The sequence below is a fragment of the Gobio gobio genome, assembly GCF_949357685.1.
Source record: "Gobio gobio genome assembly, chromosome: 2".
Lineage (NCBI taxonomy): Eukaryota > Metazoa > Chordata > Actinopteri > Cypriniformes > Gobionidae > Gobio > Gobio gobio.
The window spans coordinates 65,169,433-65,193,303 of record NC_137098.1 but is presented as its reverse complement, the minus strand read 5'-3'; the positions used below and the strand labels follow the sequence as shown (position 1 = coordinate 65,193,303).

Below are 23,871 nucleotides of genomic sequence, written 5' to 3'. Positions count from 1 at the left end.
AGACAACCTGTAAGCATAACAGACCTGGGTTACGCATGTTGAACATGTCCGTTACAGTTTTCTTTTTACGTCAACATTTTAGTCTGAAATGTATTTTGAAAGTGTCCTGCAACTGGGGTGTGAATTTTTAATAGTACAAACAGGGCCTAAAACTAACTTTTTGCCACACCTACCAATGGCCGGTGACTTAAGAAAAATGTACCGGCCATAAATATTAACGGTCATGATGCTTTTGGTACCAGTGAAGACTCACTATTCTCTATTCAAATTTCAAGACCACCACTAAGACTACTAGCCTAACTAATAATCAAATTGCAAGCAAAAGCACAAATAAATAAGATACAAATAATAAACAGTGCTTTTCAGGTAGGTCTGACAGTAGTTTTCAGGTACAGAAACTGAATAAAATAAAGAAATGTAAAATAACACTAAATAGTCTTTGTTGTGAATCAAACATCCTTATTAATTAATCCTTATAAAGTTACAAAAGTTATTCAGTCAGGGTTTTGTGTGTCCTTTGCTGATTGATAATTGGATGATAAAGATTTAAATCACCAATGCTGTGTTAATTGTGACTTGATTTGGGCAGGTTTGATACAATGTAATTTACTTTACAGGACCCTTTCAGTCTGCTAAATATAATGAACTGAATAACAGGCTAGTAGGTAAAAAAGCACATTTAATACTAAAATACATTTCTTTAAGTATAAGTGACTAGATTATTTCCCTTTATGAACTTTCTTGGCCCCCAGAATATTTAGTTGTATGAATACATGAACATGCAATATATCAAAAGAAAGAACAGAAACAGAAAGAACCTCCGCTTTTAAACAAAAACTATTTTAATCTGGTTTTAAAGCTGCACTATGTAACATTTTTTAAGTAAAATATCCAAAAACCACTAGGCTAGTGTTATATATTTTGTGCAGTTGAGTACCAATATCCCAAATGTTTCCAACTATTTGTAAATCGTGAGAAAATTGCTATTTTAACCAAGGAACCGGGACGTGTGAGGGAGTCGCCTGTCGATTGCGTCATATCTGCGTTATCTTCGGTTTTATTTTGCAGAAACGCTTTCCTCTCACTGCAATTTTGAATTTTCTGAAAAACCTACTTTTTCTAACTCCTAGGCCGTTACTCCGATTTCCACAAAAAAATTTACCAGATCATCTTCAGACCACGCCGACAAAAAGCTAAGAAATTCAAGTTAATTCATCAAACCATTCTCGAATAACGCGCAAACGAATTTGACAAAGAACACCCCAAAATGAACGTGAGGCTGTATCTCCGCGGCGCTTTAGCGTATTCTGACCAAACTTGGTGTGTGTTATGGCAACCATGACCTGAGGCTACATGCACAGTTTCAGCACAGTGCCACCTAGTGCTCAGGAGATTTTGACATTTTTGCTCATAACTTCTGAACTATTTGGCCAGAAAACTGGTCTCTTTAGCTTCTCTTTAGTAAAATGCTGTATTTTATAAATGCATTAGAGTATCGTTACGAAACTTGGTATGGGTCATCGGCACGATGCCCTGAAGAAGCTTGAGAAGTTTCGAGCCAGCGCCACCTAGTGGTAATCATTATAACTTTTTTTTTTCACAGGAGTCATCTCCTTAGATTCCTGATCTTTGTTGAGTCTAACGATAACAAACATGGTAGGTTTTGCCTTATGGTTTGTGCAATGTTGGGATTTAGCGTTTAAACAACTTTCGCGAATATCTTCGGAACCGTTAGTCCGATCGAGACGAAACCGCCATAGGAAAATCGAAATCTTAGCGGGTTTAACTAAAAGCTAATGGCCAAATGTCAACATTTTGATAGTAAGTGGCAAAAAGCTGCAATCAAAGTCGGGTTTGGGTCATAAATGTGAATTTCTATAACTCCTAAATGAAATTAGATATTTTCACCATATTTGACACGCTTATATCTGGGGGCACTCTGAGGACACACAAAAATGTGTGTGTTTTTCGCTTCTTCTTTGCCGGTGTTTTGATCCCGATATTATGTACTCTTTCAGAAGATGCGTAACAGCACCCCCTACTGTATAACAGTGAAAACATGGATTGGCAGAAAATTACGTCAATGGAGTTAAATTAGTTTTAAAATGAGTTAATGTCACAGTGAAGGACATGTCAGTTTTCCAAAAGTATTTCATGTCAACCCATTTTACAGTGATCTGATGGTGTACTGTAGTACTGTGGTGATTCAAATGCTATGTTGTATTTTCAGTATATCCGACTTGTTAATGGGATGGAATTATTTTGATGTCAATTCCAATAGTGCTCAGAACAGTGTCAGCTGGAATTACATCAAAGAAAAAACAGAAGGGAAAAATGAAAATGAAGACTTGGTTTGGCTCAAACGACTTTTTTTGCTATTATTGAACTAAAGTTGTGCAAATTCCATCTTGCATTGAAATAATAACACTAAATCTATTATTCTCTTGTTGTCTTTTCTCTTACAAACACTTTACAAACAAAGCCGTTTTCTTGCTCTCAAGAGAAGAGTAGAAACATATTACCGAAGGGCTCTTCTTCTCCTTGTTCTGCCCTCTTTCCTCTCTTTCTGTCTTTTTAATTATTGAAAAGCATGTTACCTTTCCCAGAGAAATCAATACGGAGCTACTGTAGCTTTGTCTCTGCTAACACGCCTGTGCTTTTCTCTTCACCCGGCTTGTTCAAACAGGCACACAAACACATGTTTAGTTAAGTGGTGCTCAAAAAGTATTTTTGTTAATTTCTTTCTTTGCTCCACTTCAGTGAACTTTATCTGCACTGCAAAAAATGCTTTTCTTATTTAGTATTTTTGTCTTGTTTCCAGTCTAAATATCGAAAAAGTCTTAAGATCAGTAGAAATCAGTAAAATGACATAGGATATTTATTCTTGTTTTCTAGGGGGAAAAAATCCAAGCGAAGTGAGTTTCTGCTTAAAGGTGCCCTAGAATGAGTTGAAACAATATTTTAACAAACATTGTCCAGATACGGTTTTACAGGTCTATTTACAACCCCAGAAATTGTCCCTAGAATGAAATGGTCTGTTTTTGCCTTATTTGGAAGGGTCATGAATATTAATGAGTTCTGCTCTGATTGGCTGTTTCACTGCACGGCTATTTTCAGTAGCTTCAGTGACAACAAACAGATCTACACTGTCCGTCATGAAAATGGAGAGATTATGCATCCAACTTTATATGTTTGATCCTGTTTCTGGCGAAGATTTTGAGGAACAACCAATTGTTTTGAGATTGTAAATGGACGCCTCTGAGTGGTAAGTTTAGTATTTTCATTAAGACCTGCAAAATGTAACGTCAGTAAAGTTACTATAACTTCAGCCTACATGTGAACTAGCATATAACATTAACTTTACACGTTAACTCATAATGTCAGCAGTCTCAACTTTGGCTGTTGGGGGCGTACATATTAATGATCCCGACAGTTCTGTGTTATGTTGAGATTCGCCGGTTTTTCCGTAGTGTTTTTCACAAACGAGATTTACATATGAAGGAGGAAGCAATGGTGTTTGAGACTCATTGTACAACCCCAAATCAGAAAAAGTTGGGACAGTATGGAAAACGCAAAAAAAGTGATTTCTAAATTTACTTTGACTTGTATTTCATTGCAGACAATATGAACACAAAATATTTCATGTTTTGTCTGGTCAACTTCATGTCATTTGTAAATATGCATCCTTTCCTGTCATTCAGACCTGCAACACATTTCAAAAAAAGTTGGGACAGGAGCAATTTAGGGATAGTAATGAGGTAAAATGGTTCAATAATGATGTGATTTGAAACAGGTGATGTCAACAGGTGATTGTAATTATGATTTGGTACAAAAGCAGCATCCAAGAAAGGTCTAATCCTTTAGGAGCAAAGATGGGCCGAGGATCACCAGTTTGCCAACAAATACGTGAGAAAATTATTGAAATGTTTAAAAACAATGTTCCTCAAAGAAAGATAGGAAGAGATTTGGATATTTCACATTCAACAGTGCATAACATAATTAAAAGATTCAAGGAATCTGGAGGAATTTCAGTGCGTAAAGGACAAGGGCGCAAGCCTAAGCTGAACAACCGTGATCTCCGATCCCTCAGGCGGCACTGCATCAAGAATCGTCATTCATCTATAAGCGATATCACCACATGGGCTCAGGACTACTTTGGCAAACCTTTGTCAAGTATCACAATACGTAGTTACATCCACAAATGCCAGTTAAAACTGCACTGTGCCAAAAGGAAGCCCTATGTTAACAGTGTCCAGAAGCGCCGTCGACTTCTCTGGGCTCGGAGGCATCTGGGATGGACCATCACACAGTGGAAACGTGTACTGTGGTCAGATGAATCAGTATTTCAGGTATTTTTTGGGAGGAATGGACGCCGTGTGCTCCGGACCAAAGAAGAAAAGGATCATCCAGACTGTTACCAGCAACAAGTCCAAAAGCCAGGGTCTGTCATGGTATGGGGTTGTGTCAGTGCCCTTGGCAAAGGTAACTTGAACTTCTGTGAAGGCACCATTAATGCTGAAAAGTACATAGAGATTTTGGAGCATAATATGCTGCCTTCAAGAAGACATCTTTTCCAGGGACGTCCATGCATATTTCAACAAGACAATGCAAAACCACATTCTGCACACATTACAAAGTCCTGGCTGCGGAGGAAGAGGGTACGGGTACTTGACTGGCCTGCCTGCAGTCCCGACCTGTCTCCAATAGAGAATGTGTGGCGCATTTTGAATCGCAAAATGCGACAACGAAGACCCCGTACTGTTGCCCACCTTAAGACTTGTTTGCAGGAAGAATGGGACAAAATTACACCTGAAACACTTCATCACTTGGTGTCTTCAGTCCCTAAACGTCTTTTAAGTGTTGTGAAAAGGAATGGCAACATTACAAAGTGGTAAATGCTTTACTGTCCCAACTTTTTTTGAAATGTGTTGCAGGTCTGAATGACAGGAAAGGATGCATATTTACAAATGACATGAAGCTGACCAGACAAAACATGAAATATTTTGTGTTCATATTGTCTGCAATGAAATACAAGTCAAAGTAAATTTAGAAATCACTTCTTTTTTTTTTTGCGTTTTCCATACTGTCCCAACTTTTTCTGATTTGGGGTTGTATGTGATGTCCATGTACTATTGTTATTTAACTATGCCAAGGTTAATTACATTTTTCATTCTAGGGCCTCAAACAGAAACAAATTGTTCTTACCCCATTTAGCTTGTTTTAAGCAAAAACTCACTTCATTTTGAAAAAACAAAACAAATCTTAGTAAAAGCATCTTGATTTAAGAATGTTTTGATATTTGGACTGGAAACAAGACAAAAATACTAAGCAACAAAAGCATTTTTTTGAAGTGTTCATCTTAACACTTACCCACAAACCTCTTTCTCTTCCTATTTCTGTTGGCTTGGATTCCTTACAGGGAAATGACTTAAGAAGACATGACTGGTGTCTCCAGGGATAACGACTGTCATGACTTACCCGATGTGATTGACAGTTGAGGGCTGTAGGACTGATGTTAGGTGAGGATGACAGTGATGATGAAGATGGGGTGGGTGAAGGTGGACGAGCATTGCAAAGAACAGAGTTGGACAGGACGGTGAGATATTTTGTGAGGTAAAACACACACACACACACACCATTAAACATGAGATGGAAAGTATAGGCATAGTATTAGTCTGTTAAAGCACTAACATGCATGTATTGTACGCACACACACACACACACACACACATTTTTTTTCTCTTACCCTCAGAGTGATGGGACAGGATGAGTAGGTTGACACAAGACGCTCCGGCCCCGGAGCCAAAGATAGTGATCCGTTCAGGGTCGCCACCGAAGTGTCCAATATTCTCATTCAGCCAACGCAAGGCCTGGATTTGATCCAGAAGGCCATAGTTCCCTTTGGCAGACTGATCTCCAGTGCTAAGGAAACCTGCAGTCAAGAAAAAATACAGATCAGAGCAGTGTTGTAATTGTTAACTAAAACTATTAACGTTTCCAGTCATTACAATACAGCTGGTATAAAAAAATTAATAAATATGGACCCTTTTCACATTCCCAGGGTTCTCAGAAGTGTCTTCATAGTTGTTTAAACTTCTATAGCGGTGAATTGGAGACGAACGCAAATATAATTTTTGTATTCCCACTTGCTCCAATAGCAAAATAAGAAATACATGACAGCGTTTCCACGACTTTCCAAAAGAGGGGAAAAATATAGAGATTGATTACAGCAGTCAGAAGAGAGAAAGATGTCAAATTTGCCCTCCCTCCCTCAGCCGTTATAGAAACCCTCTTGCAGCGTTCATTCTTTTTTTTTTTTGGTGTCATTTACTGCCAAGGCAATATAACACAAAAAGTATAGCATTATAAATGTATATAGAATTTTTAAAGAATCAAAATATGAAAAACTTTACCAGATTTGCTTTTTTTAAAGGTTCCTAATTTTGTTTTAGTGTCCTTCAACAGGTTTACAAACATCAAAGGTCAATAAACACTTTAATTTTCTAATAATATACATGCACATCACTTCATTTCTCAAAGAGTCTGAAAACGGTTAGTTTGAAGATTCTCCTTTCCACAAGCCTACTCTGCTCTGATTGGTCAGGTGGCCCAGTCTGTTGTGATTGGTCTACCCTGCTCTGATTGGTCAGATGGCCTAGTCTGTTGTGATTGGTCTACTCTGCTCTGATTGGTCAGGTGGCCCAGTCTGTTGTGATTGGTCTACCCTGCTCTGATTGGTCAGATGGCCTAGTCTGTTGTGATTGGTCTACCCTGCTCTGATTGGTCAGATGGCCCAGTAGCTTGTAATAACTGGGTAATAACTGTAGTTACCTTATATTACCCAGTATTTTCTTAGGTAACACTGTAAGTACACGCAAGTGCACATACTGTAAAATAAAGTGCAACCAGTTAATCATCTATCTATAAAACTGAAGTGGACTGCTGGACAGTAGCTCAGTGAAGAAGAGGAGAAGAAATTATGAAAAATGTTGGACTGAACCCCCACCCCCACATATGATTTGGCAATGAACAACTAATCTTATTTAGTCAAATGTTTGCTGATAACAGCAGTGTAAGAATAGAGGTGAGAGTTTATGTGAGGCAGTAGAAAATACAGAGAAGAAGAGCGAAAGAGTGTGTGAGAGAGAGATAGAGAGAGAGAGAGAGAGAGAGAGAGAGAGAGAATGAGTGGGTGCTCTAATTTGGAAAAACTGTTTCATCTGCCTCCAAGTCACCAGGAACTTTACTGATCAAAGTCTGACACACACACACACACAGAGAGAGAGAGAGCGAGAGAGAGAGAGAGAGAGAGAGAGAGAGAGAGAGAAGCGTATGATATGATCTCCAGAGTGCATGTAAAAATATTCCACTGGAAATACAATGCCTGGAACAAACTGCCTCATACATGGCAGTGTCCAAAACCAAATGCATTGTTGCACTGGTGCCAGGTCAGTCAATGACTTGCGGCTCAGAGCGCGCAGACAAAACACAATAAACGTGGTCATGTTATCTTGCTTTCGGAGGCGGATGCTGCTGTTTGGGAGCGCAGTCGTGTAATATAGTTCTGCGAGGTAATTATGCCGAACCGCTTTGATGACAGACTTTGCTCAGGCATTCCAGAACAATGGGAACAGCATTTCAGACGCTGTGTCCAGTTATGCCGTCCCACAGCAAAGTCACGTCTTTTTTGAAGCGCATCGAGGAATTTATTCGGTAAATGTGTTTCTATTTATGCACGTTTTATTATCAGATAAAAATGTATCCACCTCATTTGAGCACATATGTTTTTTATGCACATTTTTAGAATTGATATGCGTCTTGCCGTTTTCATCCAGTGTTTTTTATGTAATATCCCAAAATGCGCATTAAAAACAGGTGGGTGGAAACAGCTAATGAAGGCAGTGCGATTTCAAAGGAACCATAATGGTACATTAAACACACCTGAGAAGCTTCTATTTTTGAGTTGGACAGATATTATAATTGTCAGAAATGGTGAGTAATTAGCCTAACATTAACTGACTACAAGCTCATATACAAAACCTTAATATAATTGAAATAAATCGTTCACTAGCATCTACCACAGATCATAATGATCACAAGCAAATTCATTATGAAATAATTATTAATTGACTAAAAAGCTTATTTCATAGTATAAATGGAATAATAATAATACATACATACATACATACATAAATACATTTAAAGTTTGTGGTCTGTAAGATTTTTTATGTTTTTGAAAGAAAACATGTTCACCAAGGCTGCATTTGTTAAAGTGTAATGTATTCCCGTCAGAGGCGTAGCAAGCTTTTCAAAAGTGTGGGGGATGGATGTGGTTTGTTTTTTAACAATAAAAACGATGAATACAATGACAGAAGGGTACAAAAGGTATAACACACAAGATATATAATATATATATATACAACCTATGTTTTTTTTAACCACGGTGTTCGGTTAGGTTCTGATGGCTAGTCACATCAGTTTTTTGCTATTCTATTCTTAGGCGACGGGAACAGAAAGAGGTTAAGGAGAAAAAAAAATGCTAATTTTTTATTTTACTTAAAAGACTTGAAAACCCTTAAACTTAAAACTTTACTTAAAAAAATCTTGTACACATTCCTAGTGTATAGTATAATATAAAATAGATATATATAAATATTTACACTGGCAGCTCAAAGCTGCAGCAGCATTTAAGTATGAAATTGAATGAATAAATGTAAAAATAAAACAATACATAGACTTCACTATAAAATATACATTGATTCTTATCAAAGCTACTGTATTAATGTTTTTCAGTCAAGAACAGAGAGTGCTTTTCTATGTCTTTTGTAGTTTTATTAACATTAAAGTCCCCATAGTAGGAAATAATATAGAAGTCAGTGGCTACCATCAGCTGTCTGTGTTCAACAGAATAAATTAATACAGGTTTGGAACAACATTAGATGAGTAAATAATGACAGAATTTTAGAGGTGAACTGTCCCTTTAAGGACAGCGTGTTCACTAGGCTGCGCTGCTGTCAATTTAAGACTTGCACGCATCTAATACAGACACACGCGAATTTACTTTCACTTTACACATAACCGAATGTGTTTATGTTAACCTTGTGTGTATTTGACAGTATTAGCACAGTAAGACTACTTAGTCCAGTAATCACGTGTTTGACAGGCTTTTAGTGCGTGCGCTTAGCGCGTTCGGTGCATAAGCACGCGAATAACCGGCAATGCTTTAAAACGCATGCAAATAATGAACTTTCGTGATTGTGAATAACTATAGTTCCGTGAGTATAACTCTCTGACACCAGCATTGCAAGCGTGTCTAGCACTGTGTATAGTGATTGGATATTTTGCTCATATCAGCGCGTAGACTCACAGGCACACTGCAAAACCAAAACAAAAAAAACTACGCAATTCACAACCATGAATGCCGTACCGAACGGTTTAATATTATAATGAGAATTGTGGCATCCCTAAAGCATTTGTGCAAAACTGCGGGAAAACTGCAGAAAAAGTGTGGGTGTTGAACCCTCTCACCGGGAAAAGTGTGGGTGTTAAAACCCTGATTCCCGTGATCAAAGCTGAATTTTCAGCATCATTGCGCCAGTCTTCAGTGTCACATGATCCTTCAGTAATCACTCTGATATGATTATTATCAGTGTTGAAAACAGCGTTGCATAATGTGCAAACTGATACATGATCTTCTGGATTCTTTGATGAGTAAAAAGTTCAAAAGAACACTGTCTTTACTGTCACTTTTGATCCATTGAATGTGTCCTTGCTGAATAAAATAAAATTATAATATAAAATTAATAATAGTATTAATTTACTGCTTTTTTCAGTCTTATAATAGGCTAGAAAGAATGAAAAGAAGTACCGACCCAATGAAGGACGCAAATATTGAACTGGTGCCTTGATGTCTTCCTACATCCACACACCGCCTGTGAGAGTGCGTCTTTCAGCTTTCAGACAGCTGTATTCTCACTTCTCAAAAATACATGAGCACAGAACTCTTCTTACTCTTCTCACCTAAGACCCTTCAGCTGGATTTCTGTGAATATCATCAGACTACCTGAATTCAGAAGTGATGTGTGACAGAGTGAGGTTGAGGAGATAAGAGAGCTTGTGGAAGGACAGTTAAAGTTTTGTCTATCAGATGTATCTATCACAGCGTGACAGCTGTGACTTGCATGATAATCGGTTGCTGTGCATAAAATGACCATAAACACACATGCACACACACACACACACACACATTTTATTCCCAATATTTCACCATGTTTTTCAGTATTGGCGCTACAGGTAGATGTTTATGTTTTCAGGATCGCTTTAAGATATCCAAGCTGTCAAAGGCTAAGTTCACAGTGCCAGTTTTTGGTATTGACATCCGCATTTACTACAGCGACCGTGACTAAAGTATTATCAAAGATGGGAATGTCCATTAAACTGAAAAGTCTTTTTACTTTTGACACGATAAGAGTCTGTTACGGCCATAACCAAATAATATGACTCGTTAAACTAAATTAAATGGATACAGACCGAACACATGAGCAGCCATATCACCCTGTAGCCCAAGACTGGTTTCCCACTGAAGCTAAGCAGGGCTGAGTCTGGTCAGTACCTGGATGGGAGACCAACTGGGAAAACTAGGCTTCTGCTGGTAGAGATGTTAGTGAGGACAGCAGGGGGCGCTCACCCTCTGGTCTGTGTGGGTCCTAACGCCCCAGTATAGTGATGGGGACACGATACTGTATCAAGCACCGTCCTTCGGATGAGACGTTAAACCGAGGTCCTGACCCTCTGTGGTCATTAAAAATCCCAGGATGTCCTTCGATAAAGAGTAGGGGTGTAACCCCGGCATCAAGGCCAAATTTGCCCATTGGCCCCTGTCCTCCTAATCATCCCCATATATATATGATTGGCTTCATCACCCTGTCTCCTCTCCACCATCAGCTGGTGTGTGGTGGGCGTTCTGGCGCAATATGGCTGCCGTCACATCATCCAGGTGGTGCTGCACATCGGTGGTGGATGAGGAGATTCCCCCTTCCATGTAAAGCGCTTTGAGTGCCTAGAAAAGCGCTATATAAATGTAACTAATTATTATTAATTATGAGTGAATCACAGACATTTGTTTCAAGACGCCATGTACGCCTTCATTTACTAGTTCAATAACGAAAAAGACAACTTAAACAACCAATAGTTACATAATGATTCACACAAACTGTTGACGAAAAAACACTAGCCTGGATGCCAGCCGAACTTAGCCCCGCCCACAGCATTTGAGGTCGGGAAGTTCAGTCTGGACTTGATCCGTTGTGGAGCAACTATGCTTGAACCAGAGCTGTTCGGACCAATCAAATTGTCAGGGCGGGCTTTATACGATGATGGGCAGATGATAAACAGTAACGTAATCATCCACGTCACCAAAGAGCGATTGGGTTGAATTTGTTCTAATCCTAAACGGAGAACTTGTTCATATATGCATTCACCTTTACTATTTCTCTCAGAAATGATGATCGTGTTGGTAAGCACAACGTGTATCCTTAAATTATTTTTACAACACCGGCAAAGATCGTTTACACTCTTCTTCTTCTTCTACTTCTTCCAGCGTGTGTGCAGTTGAGTTCTGTCGACAACTGTGCGTCGCTCAACACGTCACTTACTGCGTTGCTCTGATTGGTTGTAGGTCTAACCAACTGAGTGCTGAGGCATTTTCTTTCCTGGTTCGGTTGAAACACGCCCTATAATCACAGCCCAATGGAGCAGCATCAGACTCATATTCTGACTAGAATCTGAGTATGACAACACCAGGCTACGAAAACACATCAAATAAATAAGAAATAAACAACAATAAAAAACAAAGAACGCCTGCCTACACCTGCTCTCAGAAGCAGTTCTTACCTGGCTCTCGATAAAACAAAGACATGTGAAACTTTCGAGTCTCTGCTTAACTCGCAAGACTAAATAAATAACCAAAACGTGAAGTAATACATAAATCCACTACCAGTCACTGAAATAATGAACAAAGAGTAGTTAACGAAAAGCACAAAGAAACACAAATTAAACTATAATGAAAAAGAAGAGAATCGCTCCAAAGAGGCGAGGAGAGCGGCATCCGTGAGAACAACGGGAAAGGAGAGAGAACTCCATGCCGCCACCAACGCCTATTTATCCGGAACTGATTTAATCCCACAGATTGAGGATTCCCCCTCAACGCCTCCTAGACTTAAAATGGACATAGCACACAGATACACGTAACAGAGTCCAATCAAGCAGCAAGTACCAAAACCACACATGAAAACCTGCAACACACAGTAGACACGCGTTTGTGCAGCGCAGCTCTCCCCGTTCTGTTCACAGATCACGTGTTTTCAGTTTACGCCTGTGAGTTCGGATATAGAATACGGTTCTCACTCCCGTAAATGACCGTATGTGTGGACTGACAACCGTATCCGGCTGCTGTGTGAACATGGCCTACATCAACCCCAAATGTCTTTGTAACTCATTCTTAAATTCATTCATATTAACAATTTTCCATTGACAATTTCTATAAAAATTGTTTTATGTATCATTTACATAAAATCAATTTGCTCATGCTTCATGAAAAAGGCCCTTGAAATTTACGGCTTGGAAACAATTTAGTCAAATTCTTGTCGCTTTTTATTGAAAGCATAAGGGGCGAATTCACTAAAACCTTGTGCCAGGTTAACATGTCCATGATCAAATGATGGAGCCATCACGCTCTTTTACATGATTTCTTTAGTGAATTGGGTGCTAAAACAACTCAAACAGTGAAATAAACAGTTTGAGTGAAATAAACGCTGCTAACAGCGGGGCACAATTCATTCCTAGTGAACCGCTTCCAAATTGTACCATTATTATGACAATTTTTTATCAATTCCAGCCCCTCAATACACTGTTAGCATGCAGTCCACATCCACACACAGAATGTGGAGAGAGATATTAGGATTATTCCTCAAAGAGCATCAAAATAGACTGTGCAAAAGCGCCACATCAAAGAGCGTCAGTTACGGAAATGAGATTATCCGCGGCTGTTAAGATTCATTGCGTCACCTTTAGTAGATTTCTCACCGCAGTCAAATGATTTGCTAGAACAATGCAACCTCTTGCTCAAACTCTTCCTTTGGCCTCAGATCTCCTTAAAATAACAAAGTTAAATTGTTTTTTGGCCTGAGCTTTGAGCAGCCATTAAAACCACCACGGTCATTACTGAGATTTCACCCCCTAACATCTTCAGCTTTAGATTTATCTTCATTATCATTATTTCTAGGTCCTGTCAGCCACATTATCCTGGAGAACTGTCTGTCTCCGTCTGTATATGTGTGTGTGTGTGTGTGTGTGTGTGTGTGTGTGTGTGTGTGTGTGTGTGTGTGTGTGTGTGTGTGTGTGTGTGTGTGTGTGTGTGTGTGTGTGTGTGTGTGTGTGTGTGTGTGTGTGTGCATTGCCATCAGTATTTAAACGACTCTGTAAAATTGACTCTAAAAGAATCCTCAGCAGAAATTTGGATTGGAAAAGAAAATAAGATCCCACTTTTCTGATTAGCTTTTGTGCTTCTCTCTGTGTGTGTGTGTGTGTGTGTGTGTGTGTGTGTGTATGTGTGTGTGCACAACACCTGATGAACCGCACTGAAGACCTTAGGTGACATTTCCTATAATGGCTTTAAAGAGATAATTTGCTTTTGCAATACAGCACAACCATTTATTTTATATAACCATAATGTTAAATTATACCTATTCTGTCATTTGACATTTGTGGCTCATTTTCTAAATGCCTAGACTTGAGCAGAAAAAAATAATGTCTGGATTTCAGCTCTGGAAACCAATGAATGGGAATCCAGCTGACTTGCCTATTGACTGACGGGTCATTCCTACAGTAAATGTTCATGTTATCATCAGTTACACTATATTGTCATAAGTATTGTCAACTGTTAGTGGTGTTATAACAAAGTGGAAGCAATTGGGAACAACAGCAACTCAGCCACGAAGTGGTAGGACACGTAAAATCACAGTGCGGGGTCAGCACATGCTGAGGGTCACAGTGCGCAGAAGTCAAGAGTCAACAGCTTCAGACCTCCAAACTTTGTGTGGCCTTCAGATGAGCTCAAGAACAGTGTGTGGAACTTCATGGAATGGGTTTCCATGGCCGAGCAGCTCATCCAAGCCTTACATCACCAAGAGCAATGCAAAGCGTGGGATGCAGTGGGGTAAAGCGCGCCACCACTGGACTCTAGAACAGAGGAGACGTGTTCTCTGGAGTGACCAATCACGCTTCTCTGTCTGGCAATCCGATGGACGAGTCTGAGTTTGGTGGTTGCCAGGAGAACGGGACTTGCCTGACTGTTTAGAGTGGGGTTGTTTTTCAGGGGTTGGGTTCGGCCCCTTAGTTCCAGTGAAAGGAACTCTTAATGCATACCAAGACATTTTGGACAATTTTATGCTCCCAACTTTGTGGGAACAGTTTGGGGACGGCCTCTTCCTGTACCGACAAGACTGTGCACCAGTGACCAAAGCTTCGGTCCATAAAGTCATGGATGAGTGAGTTTGGTGTGGAGGAACTTGACTGGCCTGCACAGAGTCCTGACCTCAACCCGATAGAACAGCTTTGGGATGAATTAGAGCCTGAGAGCCAGGCCTTCTCGTCCAACATCAGTGCCTGACCTCACAAATGCGCTTGTATGTGCATGTAAAGGCAGGCGTCCCAAAACTTTTGGCAATATAGTGTATATGATTAGTTGATCAAAGAAACTCACCATTTATGTGAGACGCAAATCACTATATTCAAATTTCTTTTTACCACAATATCATATTTAAATAAACACAGGGTGAATCTTTAAATCGTTGTAACACTTTTAACAGATGTTTCTGTATTTGCCATATCCTCGGGTGCTACAATATAAAATGTACAGATGTTCCTTAATTTTCCCCTTTCCCTCATTGAAATGTTTTCTTGGGCTTTTTCATTTTGTTATTCAATTTATAACTTAATGTCACTTTCCATTAGTCTTTTGTAATCTCCCTTTAAATAAGCCAGTTCCGTTCACCCTCCAGGAAAGGAAAACATCTTGTCAGGCATTTGGTTTGTTAACTCTTAAACACTCCATTCTTTTTGATACAACTAGAGACACCAGTATGACTACATTTCAAAAGATGTTAAAAATATCAAGTCAGCACCGTTATGTAAGCTAACTCTCAATCACTCACACAGCAAAGTCTAACTTTCATCCTGTCAGATTCTGTTAGGCATCCAGCAGTTTTTCTTGTAATGGTGTAAAAAAAAAAGTGAATAAAGCGGCTGAAGCTTAACCAGGGCATATTTCCAAAAGTCTGTTGTAGCCTTTCACAGAAACTCCTCCTTGACACAAGAACACAAGAATATTAAGTTTTTGAAGAGTTAGAGATGCCGCATAACAAGAATGACCCTTATTTTGCCTCCTACACTCTTAAAAGCTAAGGATTTTTATTGGCATCTGTGATTCCAAAAACCTTTAAAGTGATGGTTGATTACGATTTCACTTTTTTAACTTTAGTTAGTGTGTAAAGTTGCTGTTTGAGCATAACATATGAAAAGTTACGACGCTCAAAGTTCAATGCAAAGGGAGATATTTTCTTTTAAAGAAAAGGACTACAAGAAACGGCTTGTAGGGACTACAACAAGCTTCTTCCCGGGTTAGTGACATCACTAACCCTACAATTTACATAAACCCGAACACACAACAAAGGCAATGTTGAGAAGAGGAAGAGTTGTTGTAGCACATTTGGGAGTCTGCTCAAGCTGTCACATCTGTATTTTCACATTTATTGCAATACAGTACGAACAAAAATGCAATAGCATGTCATAAAAGCAAGAGGACAACATGAGTTATAACCGTAATTGAACTAAACTATACCTGTTGTCTCTTCATGCAGCAGATACTATCTGGCTCTGAAGGAATCTTATATCAGTTCCCACACACACACACACACACACACACACACACACATATACACAGAGATGTGTTCATGGGTCTGTATACTGTTCCATCAGAATAAGATTTGAACCAAAATAATAAGCTAGGATCTCTTTCTTATTCATCTGCTTTCTATTTCTCTCTTTCTCTTTGCTTTCTATTTCTCTCTTTCTCTTTGCTTTCTATTTCTCTCTTTCTCTTTCTCTCTGCCTCCCTTTTCCATTTGCTCTCATTTGCTGTGCCCTCACACACTCTACTGGCCCTCCTGCCCAGGGTAATGGGGGGTGAAATAGGGGTGACAGTGGGCATTTGTAGTCCAGCACTGCATGATGGAACACAGAACACACAAGCGCTCGTACACACACCTCCACAGGTGCTCTAAATGCCAGTGGGGCAGCCACAGTCTGTCTGCAATATCAAGGCTTTCGAAAAAAGTAAAGGCGTCATGTGTTTAAGCACACACACTCCACACTAAACAAAACACACACACACACACACACACACACACACACACACACACACACACACACACACACACACACACACACACACACACACACACACACACACACACACACACACACACACACACACACACACACACACACACACACACACACACACACACACACACACACACACACACAAAGCACTTATTTAAACACTACATGCCAGCACACAATGTGCTTGAGAACAGATGTGCTTGGTGTATAAGTAATGTGCCATTCAGAGCTGAATTGAGAAAGCCATTTAAATTTCAGTTCAGTTCCTGAATTTGAATGGGAATGTATGCAGTTCAAATTTGAATGGAAGAAAGTAAATACAATTATTTGTGAAGAAATTCATATTACTGTTAAAGGTGCTGTATGTAAGAATGACAGCTAGTGGTTGAAATGGGTACTGCAGTCCAAATTCAAAATATTGTTTGTCCCGCCCCCTCCTCCTCAGACTCCTCTTTCCTAAATATCTGCAAACATATTATGGTATTTTTATGCAGTAGTACAGTAAAAAACTTACATACAGAACCTTTAACCTAAACTACAATAGTAAATTTAAAAACTTTAAATATTGGCTTTGATAGTTAGACAGACAGACAGACAGACAGACAGTCAGACAGACAGACAGACGGATAGATAGACAGATAGACAGATAGATAGATAGATAGATAGATAGATAGATAGATAGATAGATAGATAGATAGATAGATAGATAGATAGATAGATAGATAGATAGATAGATAGATAGATAGATAGATAGATAGATAGATAGATAGATAGATAGATAGATAGATAGATAGATAGATAGATAGATAGATAGATAGATAGATAGATAGATAGATAGATAGATAGATAGATAGATAGATAGATGGAAAATCCTTATAGACCAAAACCACAATTTGTACCAGACTGTAAACATGTGTTCTTCTGCTGTAAAGTTGGGCATTTTAACATGAGCTCAATGAGATTCTGCTTCTTCTGGAGTCTGTCTCTAGTGGCCAGTCGATGAACTGCAGTTTAAGTCACTTCCGTATTGGCTTCAAGAGAAACTGCGGGAGGTTGCCGCTTGGACTGACTGTATTCAACGTCTGACTGTATGCACCGATCCGTGGGGCGAATACATGAATCGTTACACCCTTAATAGATAGATATAGTTTTCTGCCTATGAAAATTCAAGGATTTAAAACTTCTTTCTAAACTTTTACAGACAGATCTGCCTATAAACCTCCAACTTCAAGGGTTTTAAATGGCAAATTCTGTGACTCAGTAAATCAAATACATTTTATTTTATTTTGAGATGAGAGGACTGTGGGTGGAACTGAGGATGGCTAATGATTAATAATTAACATTCAGGCTCCTTTGTGTTTAACAGATGGCGTTTGAACCATAAATACCATCTCTTAACATCCTGACTCTGTCTTTCTCCGTCTCCTCTGAACTTTTGTGCATTACTGTCACATTTTGTTCCGCAATGTGAGAGACTGACCCCGTGTGACCGCTTCCCTGAGAGTGTCCGTGCAGCATCATGCTTCAGCGGTTGCGTGACTTCCTGTGATCCCACGCTGCGTTTCCTCCCACAGCGCACAACTTTCCCACCTCTTTCTCTTCACTTTCACGGCACTCAGGCCATCAGTGGCTCATGCACTCAAACAAATCTTTTCCCTCTCACTCTCTGCTTTCTTGCCTTGCAGCATGATTAAAAAATGCAAATAATATGATACACCACAGTTCATTTTGATGCTGCAGATTGTGGCTGTTTGAGTCGAATCGAACGTGGTGAATCAGATCTGTCTGATATCAGCTGTGTGTGCTGATAAGCATGAAATGAAGATGAATACGAGGCTACATCTGTTTGGTGTAAAAAGGTGGAGGATCTAGAGTCTCGATCTAAAGTCAAAGGGTCAGAACTGGGTGTAACGCTACACAGAAGTCACGCTTCGGTGTGTACTTCAGTACATTCGGTACAAAGTTCAACGAAGTTCAAGAAATCACGGGAAGATGAGCGAGAAGGAGAAAAAGTGCCGTCTACATCTGAGCCGACTTCACCTTTCCACGAGGAGACAGCGAGTGAAGCAGCACCTGAGCCATTTCCAAGACACATATTTCATCACTGGACTGTAGTAAGACTTCCACCACACAAATCGGCACAATGCCAAATGATTTCATCTCTTTATAACAGCGGAAACGACTTAAAATACTCCATCATTTATGGTCATACGATAAGAGTAAGACATCATTAGAAACTGGAAAGGGACTATTTTGATTTGTGAACCACAATAATAACAAAACATTGTGCTTTTGTAAAATAAAGAAAACATGAATGCTGCTTTCTGTCGTCTTGGTTTCCCTGAGGTTTGTGGAGCGTGTCACAAAAATGTATCGAAACTCAGCGTATAGGCTACTAGTAAGCTCTTGCACGCCATCTGATTTTTTGTTTTGGGTTGGTGCACAGATCATCTCTTATTCATCTGCTATTTTTTCTGTTTGGGCGGTTAGCAAATAGTGTTGCATTACCGCCCCCTTCTGGAGAGCAGCGAGGATCTCCTGTGACTGTATTCATCGTCTGACTGTATGCCCCGAACCGTGACGTCTACCGTGACGGGATGACACCCCTAGTCAGAACTGTATTGATATGGACTATTAGGATTGTTTTGCATTTACGTTTCTCATTACCATAATGGGACCAGATTTAAATTAAAGCAGTCTAACAAATACTATCATGATGTATTAATAATATGTATTAATACATGATTAGACATTCAGTTTTATATTTAAGTTATTTTCAGGCTCTTAACATTAAATTATAATATTTTTTTCCCTAAGTGAAAAAAAAAAAAAAAAACGTGAGTCACTTACATGTATATTTACATGTAAATTACTCTGTTCCCATATTACTTTGAGTTATTATGACTCTTGGGTAGGAACATTTCAAGTGTCTAGTTTAAAATAAGACCAGATTTATGAATATAGACCATAGGGTTTAAGAGCTGCTGACATTTTCATTTGGGTATATCGTTTTCAAAGAATTCTCAAAAATAGGGGCGCAGGTTAAGAGGTTATAAATAATTTCCTTTTAAATTTCTTTCATTCTCACATTACAGTAATGCAAGGCCGTAACAATGTCTTGAGCAATGTTTTTTTTTAGTTTTTTCTTTTTTCTTTTTTGAGGGTGGTGTTTTTATTCAAAGAAATTACACACTGTACAAAAAAATCCCCATAAAATTTACGGTAAAAAACGGCAGCTGTGATTGCCAGAACTTTACTGTAAAAAATACAGTAGCAACATTTTAGCTTTTACAGAATTAAGTTACATTTACAGTAAATAACCGTATTTCATTAACTGAAATAATGTTGAATTACCAACCTATTGGAATACTAATATCTGTTATGTACCTTCGATATACCGCTTTTAGGAGGACAATTCTAATATATAGAAGGTACACAGTGTCATTCACGCAAACACTAAACACAAATTTAAAAAATGCAATAAACATTAATTTAACAACATTAAATGTAACATAAAACCCTAATGTACATAACTGATTAGAAACAACTAAGAAAAACTTAGAAGAAACAGTTATTTCAACGAAAATACATCAAATGTGAAGTGTCACGCAGGGAATTCTGGGAATGTCAATTTACAGTTTTTCACTGTAAATTACACAATGACTTGTTCTTTTTCACCTCCAAAAACTGTAAATTGAATGGTATTTTACTATAAAATTAAATTAAACGTAAGGTTCGTTCTATTACAGTTATTCACTGTGTATAGAAAGGAAACTCTCTGTTAACCAGTTAATTGCTTTTAACCGTAGCATTTTTACAGTCTTTTACCATTAAAATCACAATCATTTTTACCAGTGCATATTTAAAGGATTAAAAGGGAATAAAATAAGAATGGTAAAAGAAGTTCTAGATCTAATTTTAGCCTATATAGTTGTGAACAGTGATGGGAATAACGGCGTTACAGATAAACGGCGTTACTAACGGAATTATTTTTTTCAGTAACGAGTAATCAAACGAATTACTGTTCCTCCCGTTACAACGCCGTTAGCGTTACTGAGGGAAAAAAAAGCGGCGTTAGTCGCGTTACTATAATTGAGCTCACTGAAGCGCTTTTCATCCGAACAGGCTCTCTGTCAGTCGGACCTGCAATGTGTGTGTGTGTGTGTGTGTGTGCGCGCGCGCGCACCAGCCATGCGTGTTGGGGGTGGGTGCGGTGGTACACATAACTGATGATGATTGGTGGGTGGGAGACAAGGTTGAAGTTGATAGGTTGAGTTCACACCTATTTTTTTCACGGTCTATGGTTCACACACACACACACACACACACACACACCAATGTCGCACACGCATATGCACATTCAGCGATGGTCCAACGACTTCAAAGGTAGCTTTCGCAAACTGGAAGTATAAGCGCTACTTTTCCCTCGTTGAGGTGAAAGGTAAGAATATTTATGTAACATGCAACTTATGCCCAGGAAGAAAGAGTCTCTCTCTCCACATCGGTGGCTAGTGATTCTGAAGCGCCTCACATCATCATAAGCCTTAAAATTAGTGGCTAAAAACCCAGGTGATAACGTGAGCTCCACTACCAAAGGAAAGTATAGTACTGATAATATTTACACAATATTTACACTATAGTAGGCCTACTGATAATATTTACAATAATGCATTGAATTTGATAGGTGTCTCTTACATTGTCCCACAGCAACATTACAATAGTGTACATTTACATTTACATTTAGTCATTTAGCAGACGCTTTTATCCAAAGCGACTTACAAATGGGGGCAATAGAAGCAGCTAGAGCAGTCGAAGGGCAACAATATCAGCAATATGTAAGTGCTGTAACAAGTCTCAGTTAGTCTAGCACAGAAGTATACAATTATTTTTTTTTTTTTAAATAAATTAGACAGACAGACAATGAATAGAATGATAAGTGCTATTCTGGAGTGTTCATTAGTGTACATTAATGATCAATTAATTAATGTACATTAATGTACAATGTTTTATAATAATAATTTATTCTATTTAGTGTCCAATTCATTCATTTAACATATTTAATATTGGGGGCATCCAAGTTATTTGACATATTTGAACATTTGGGGAAAAAAAAAAAAGTAACGCAGTAATTACTTTCCCTGGTAATTAGTTACTTTTATAATGATGTAACTCAGTTACTAACTCAGTTACTATTTGTAAGAAGTAACTAGTAACTATAACTAATTACTTTTTTAAAGTAACGTGCCCAACACTGGTTGTGAAATAATCAATTTAAACTCATTGCAAATCATATTTTATTTGAAAATATGCACCCATTCCCTCTTGTTAGTATGTCTAATATGTAAAAAAAAAAAAAACACCTTTCTTGTCTCATCACATTCGGTTATGAATTACATGAGTTAAATGATAACATATTTTCAATTAAAAATAGCAAAATTACATTATAAAAGTTGAGTAGTTTGCACCACTGTATGCTACTGTGGGTTGTTAAAGGTATCCATCATAAAAAACAGTTGTCAAATATAAAATATATGGCTACTAATATCTTACCACGCATGCACTCTTTCACTTTAAAAACTAAAAGCGTCACGTTGGGATTCACACTCATCTTATTAAGCCCCGGCATCGAAATCATTTTGACATTGATGAGCACTATTAGACCACTGAGGCAGACTTAATAACAAACATGTGTAAAGGAGAGCAGCAATATCAAATATTTGGCAATTTGGCGATTTCCAATTATTGGAGGGGACCTGTCTCAATGCCTGTTGCGTTCACGGCCCTGCAGTAATGATAATATGAGAACTAGAATTATTTTGCATCAAAATGATGAGGATTTGAGGTGGGAAATAATAACAAATAGGCTTTATTTTATGTAAACAAAATATATTTTCTCATTTCTGTCTTTTGAGTTAGAAAGAAAAAACTACCTGGACATTTTCTTTAAAGGTTTCACGATTTTGCCCATTCTTTACATGCACCGTGCCAGTGGTCCCTCAGTACATCCACAATCTCCTCTAAAGCCAGATAACCCTGCTCTTTGTCTGTCTCTAAATTCCTCCTTTCTTTGCCCAGAAAAAAAGCTGCCAGTCAAAACTGCCAGTGGTTCAGTGATGGAAGTGAAAGCGATGGACTCATGCATTCATAACTCACTCACACCATAAATAAATGAATACAATAAATTATACATTAACGTCATAATGTTTTTTTCTTCATTATTGGGAATATTTCAGCAGAGAAATAAAGAGAGAGAAGCACTCACACACAATGCCTGCACTCCTGTTGAGCCTTTCAGAATTCACAAAATTTTTATAATATTTTGCAACTGCCTGACATTTATTAATGATCATCTATAAAAACAAATGGCTCATAAATACAGATTAGAATCGCACAGTTTCATATTTCTATGGTAATACTTTACACTGTCTAACCAGATGAGAAAAAAATCTGCTTAGCAGGGAGAAAATGTGCTATAGACGATAAAGAGTCTGGTTGCCAATTCTGCCTGGTTAGACAGGAAGATCGACATGTAAATCTGCGTTTATCTGAAATAAATGATAACACAATAATAGACTGATGTGAAAAAAAAAATCTATCTATATTGCGGCATGGCAGTCTCCAGGAACGGTTGCACACAAAATGTCCCAAAAATAGTGGAAAATGCATATAGACAGTGATCAGATATTTCTGCTTGTCCAAAGGTAATACGTAAAGATTATTTTACACATACTGTAGATATTATTGCACAGACATGAGAATACATAGCAGAATATCCAATTCTGTTTTTGGATATCAAGTTAAAGGTGCAGTAAGCGATTTTTGGATTGGACCGAGCAAACAAACTTGTAGCCAATCAGCAGCAGGTCCTGTTCAAACTCTTAACTGCAATTTACCGGTAAAAACTGTGTGTGTGAAAGGGGCTAGTGAGTATAGACTGTCTATAGTAGGGATGCACGGTATACCGGTACTGGGAAAATACCGGTATATATTTTATTTAAAACAGTACAATATCATGATTTTGCTCATTTCGGTATATGCTGCTGTTCCGAAGAGCGCTACACAAACTGACGTAAAACCAGCAAATGTGGCAACATAGACCAAAATGAGCAGTTTTACAGCAGTTGAATCTCACTCAAAACGCTCAAAACTAATAATAAAGAGAGGAGTAGAAGTGGAATTTGGAATTACTTTGATTATAAAACTGCTGAAAAACCATCAAACCTTGTGAAGCATCGGTCACTTGCCATTCCTAATTTGTACAAGACATTAAGAGATCGACAGGTGAGTGCATAATTCAAACGATCTAATTTAGACATTTATTTTCTTTTAACACTGATCAACGCACATACATAAGCCCCATCAATCCATCCATCAATCCATCATCTTTTATCCATCACTTATCCAGGGCCT

At 38.4% G+C, this 23,871-nt stretch overlaps 1 protein-coding gene across 2 annotated transcripts in view; it reads right to left on the bottom strand.

Annotated features, from left to right (window-relative positions):
* nlgn2a (neuroligin 2a) overlaps window positions 1-23,871 on the bottom strand; it is a gene marked incomplete at its 5' end in the record, with an annotated part of 200,344 nt that overhangs the window by 7,234 nt on the left and 169,239 nt on the right. For both annotated transcript variants that reach the window (XM_079811033.1, XM_079811034.1), the window contains one exon: window positions 5,747-5,932. In XM_079811033.1, coding sequence (XP_079667159.1) covers window positions 5,747-5,932 — 186 coding nt within the window. The remainder of the gene's footprint in view (window positions 1-5,746; window positions 5,933-23,871) is intronic.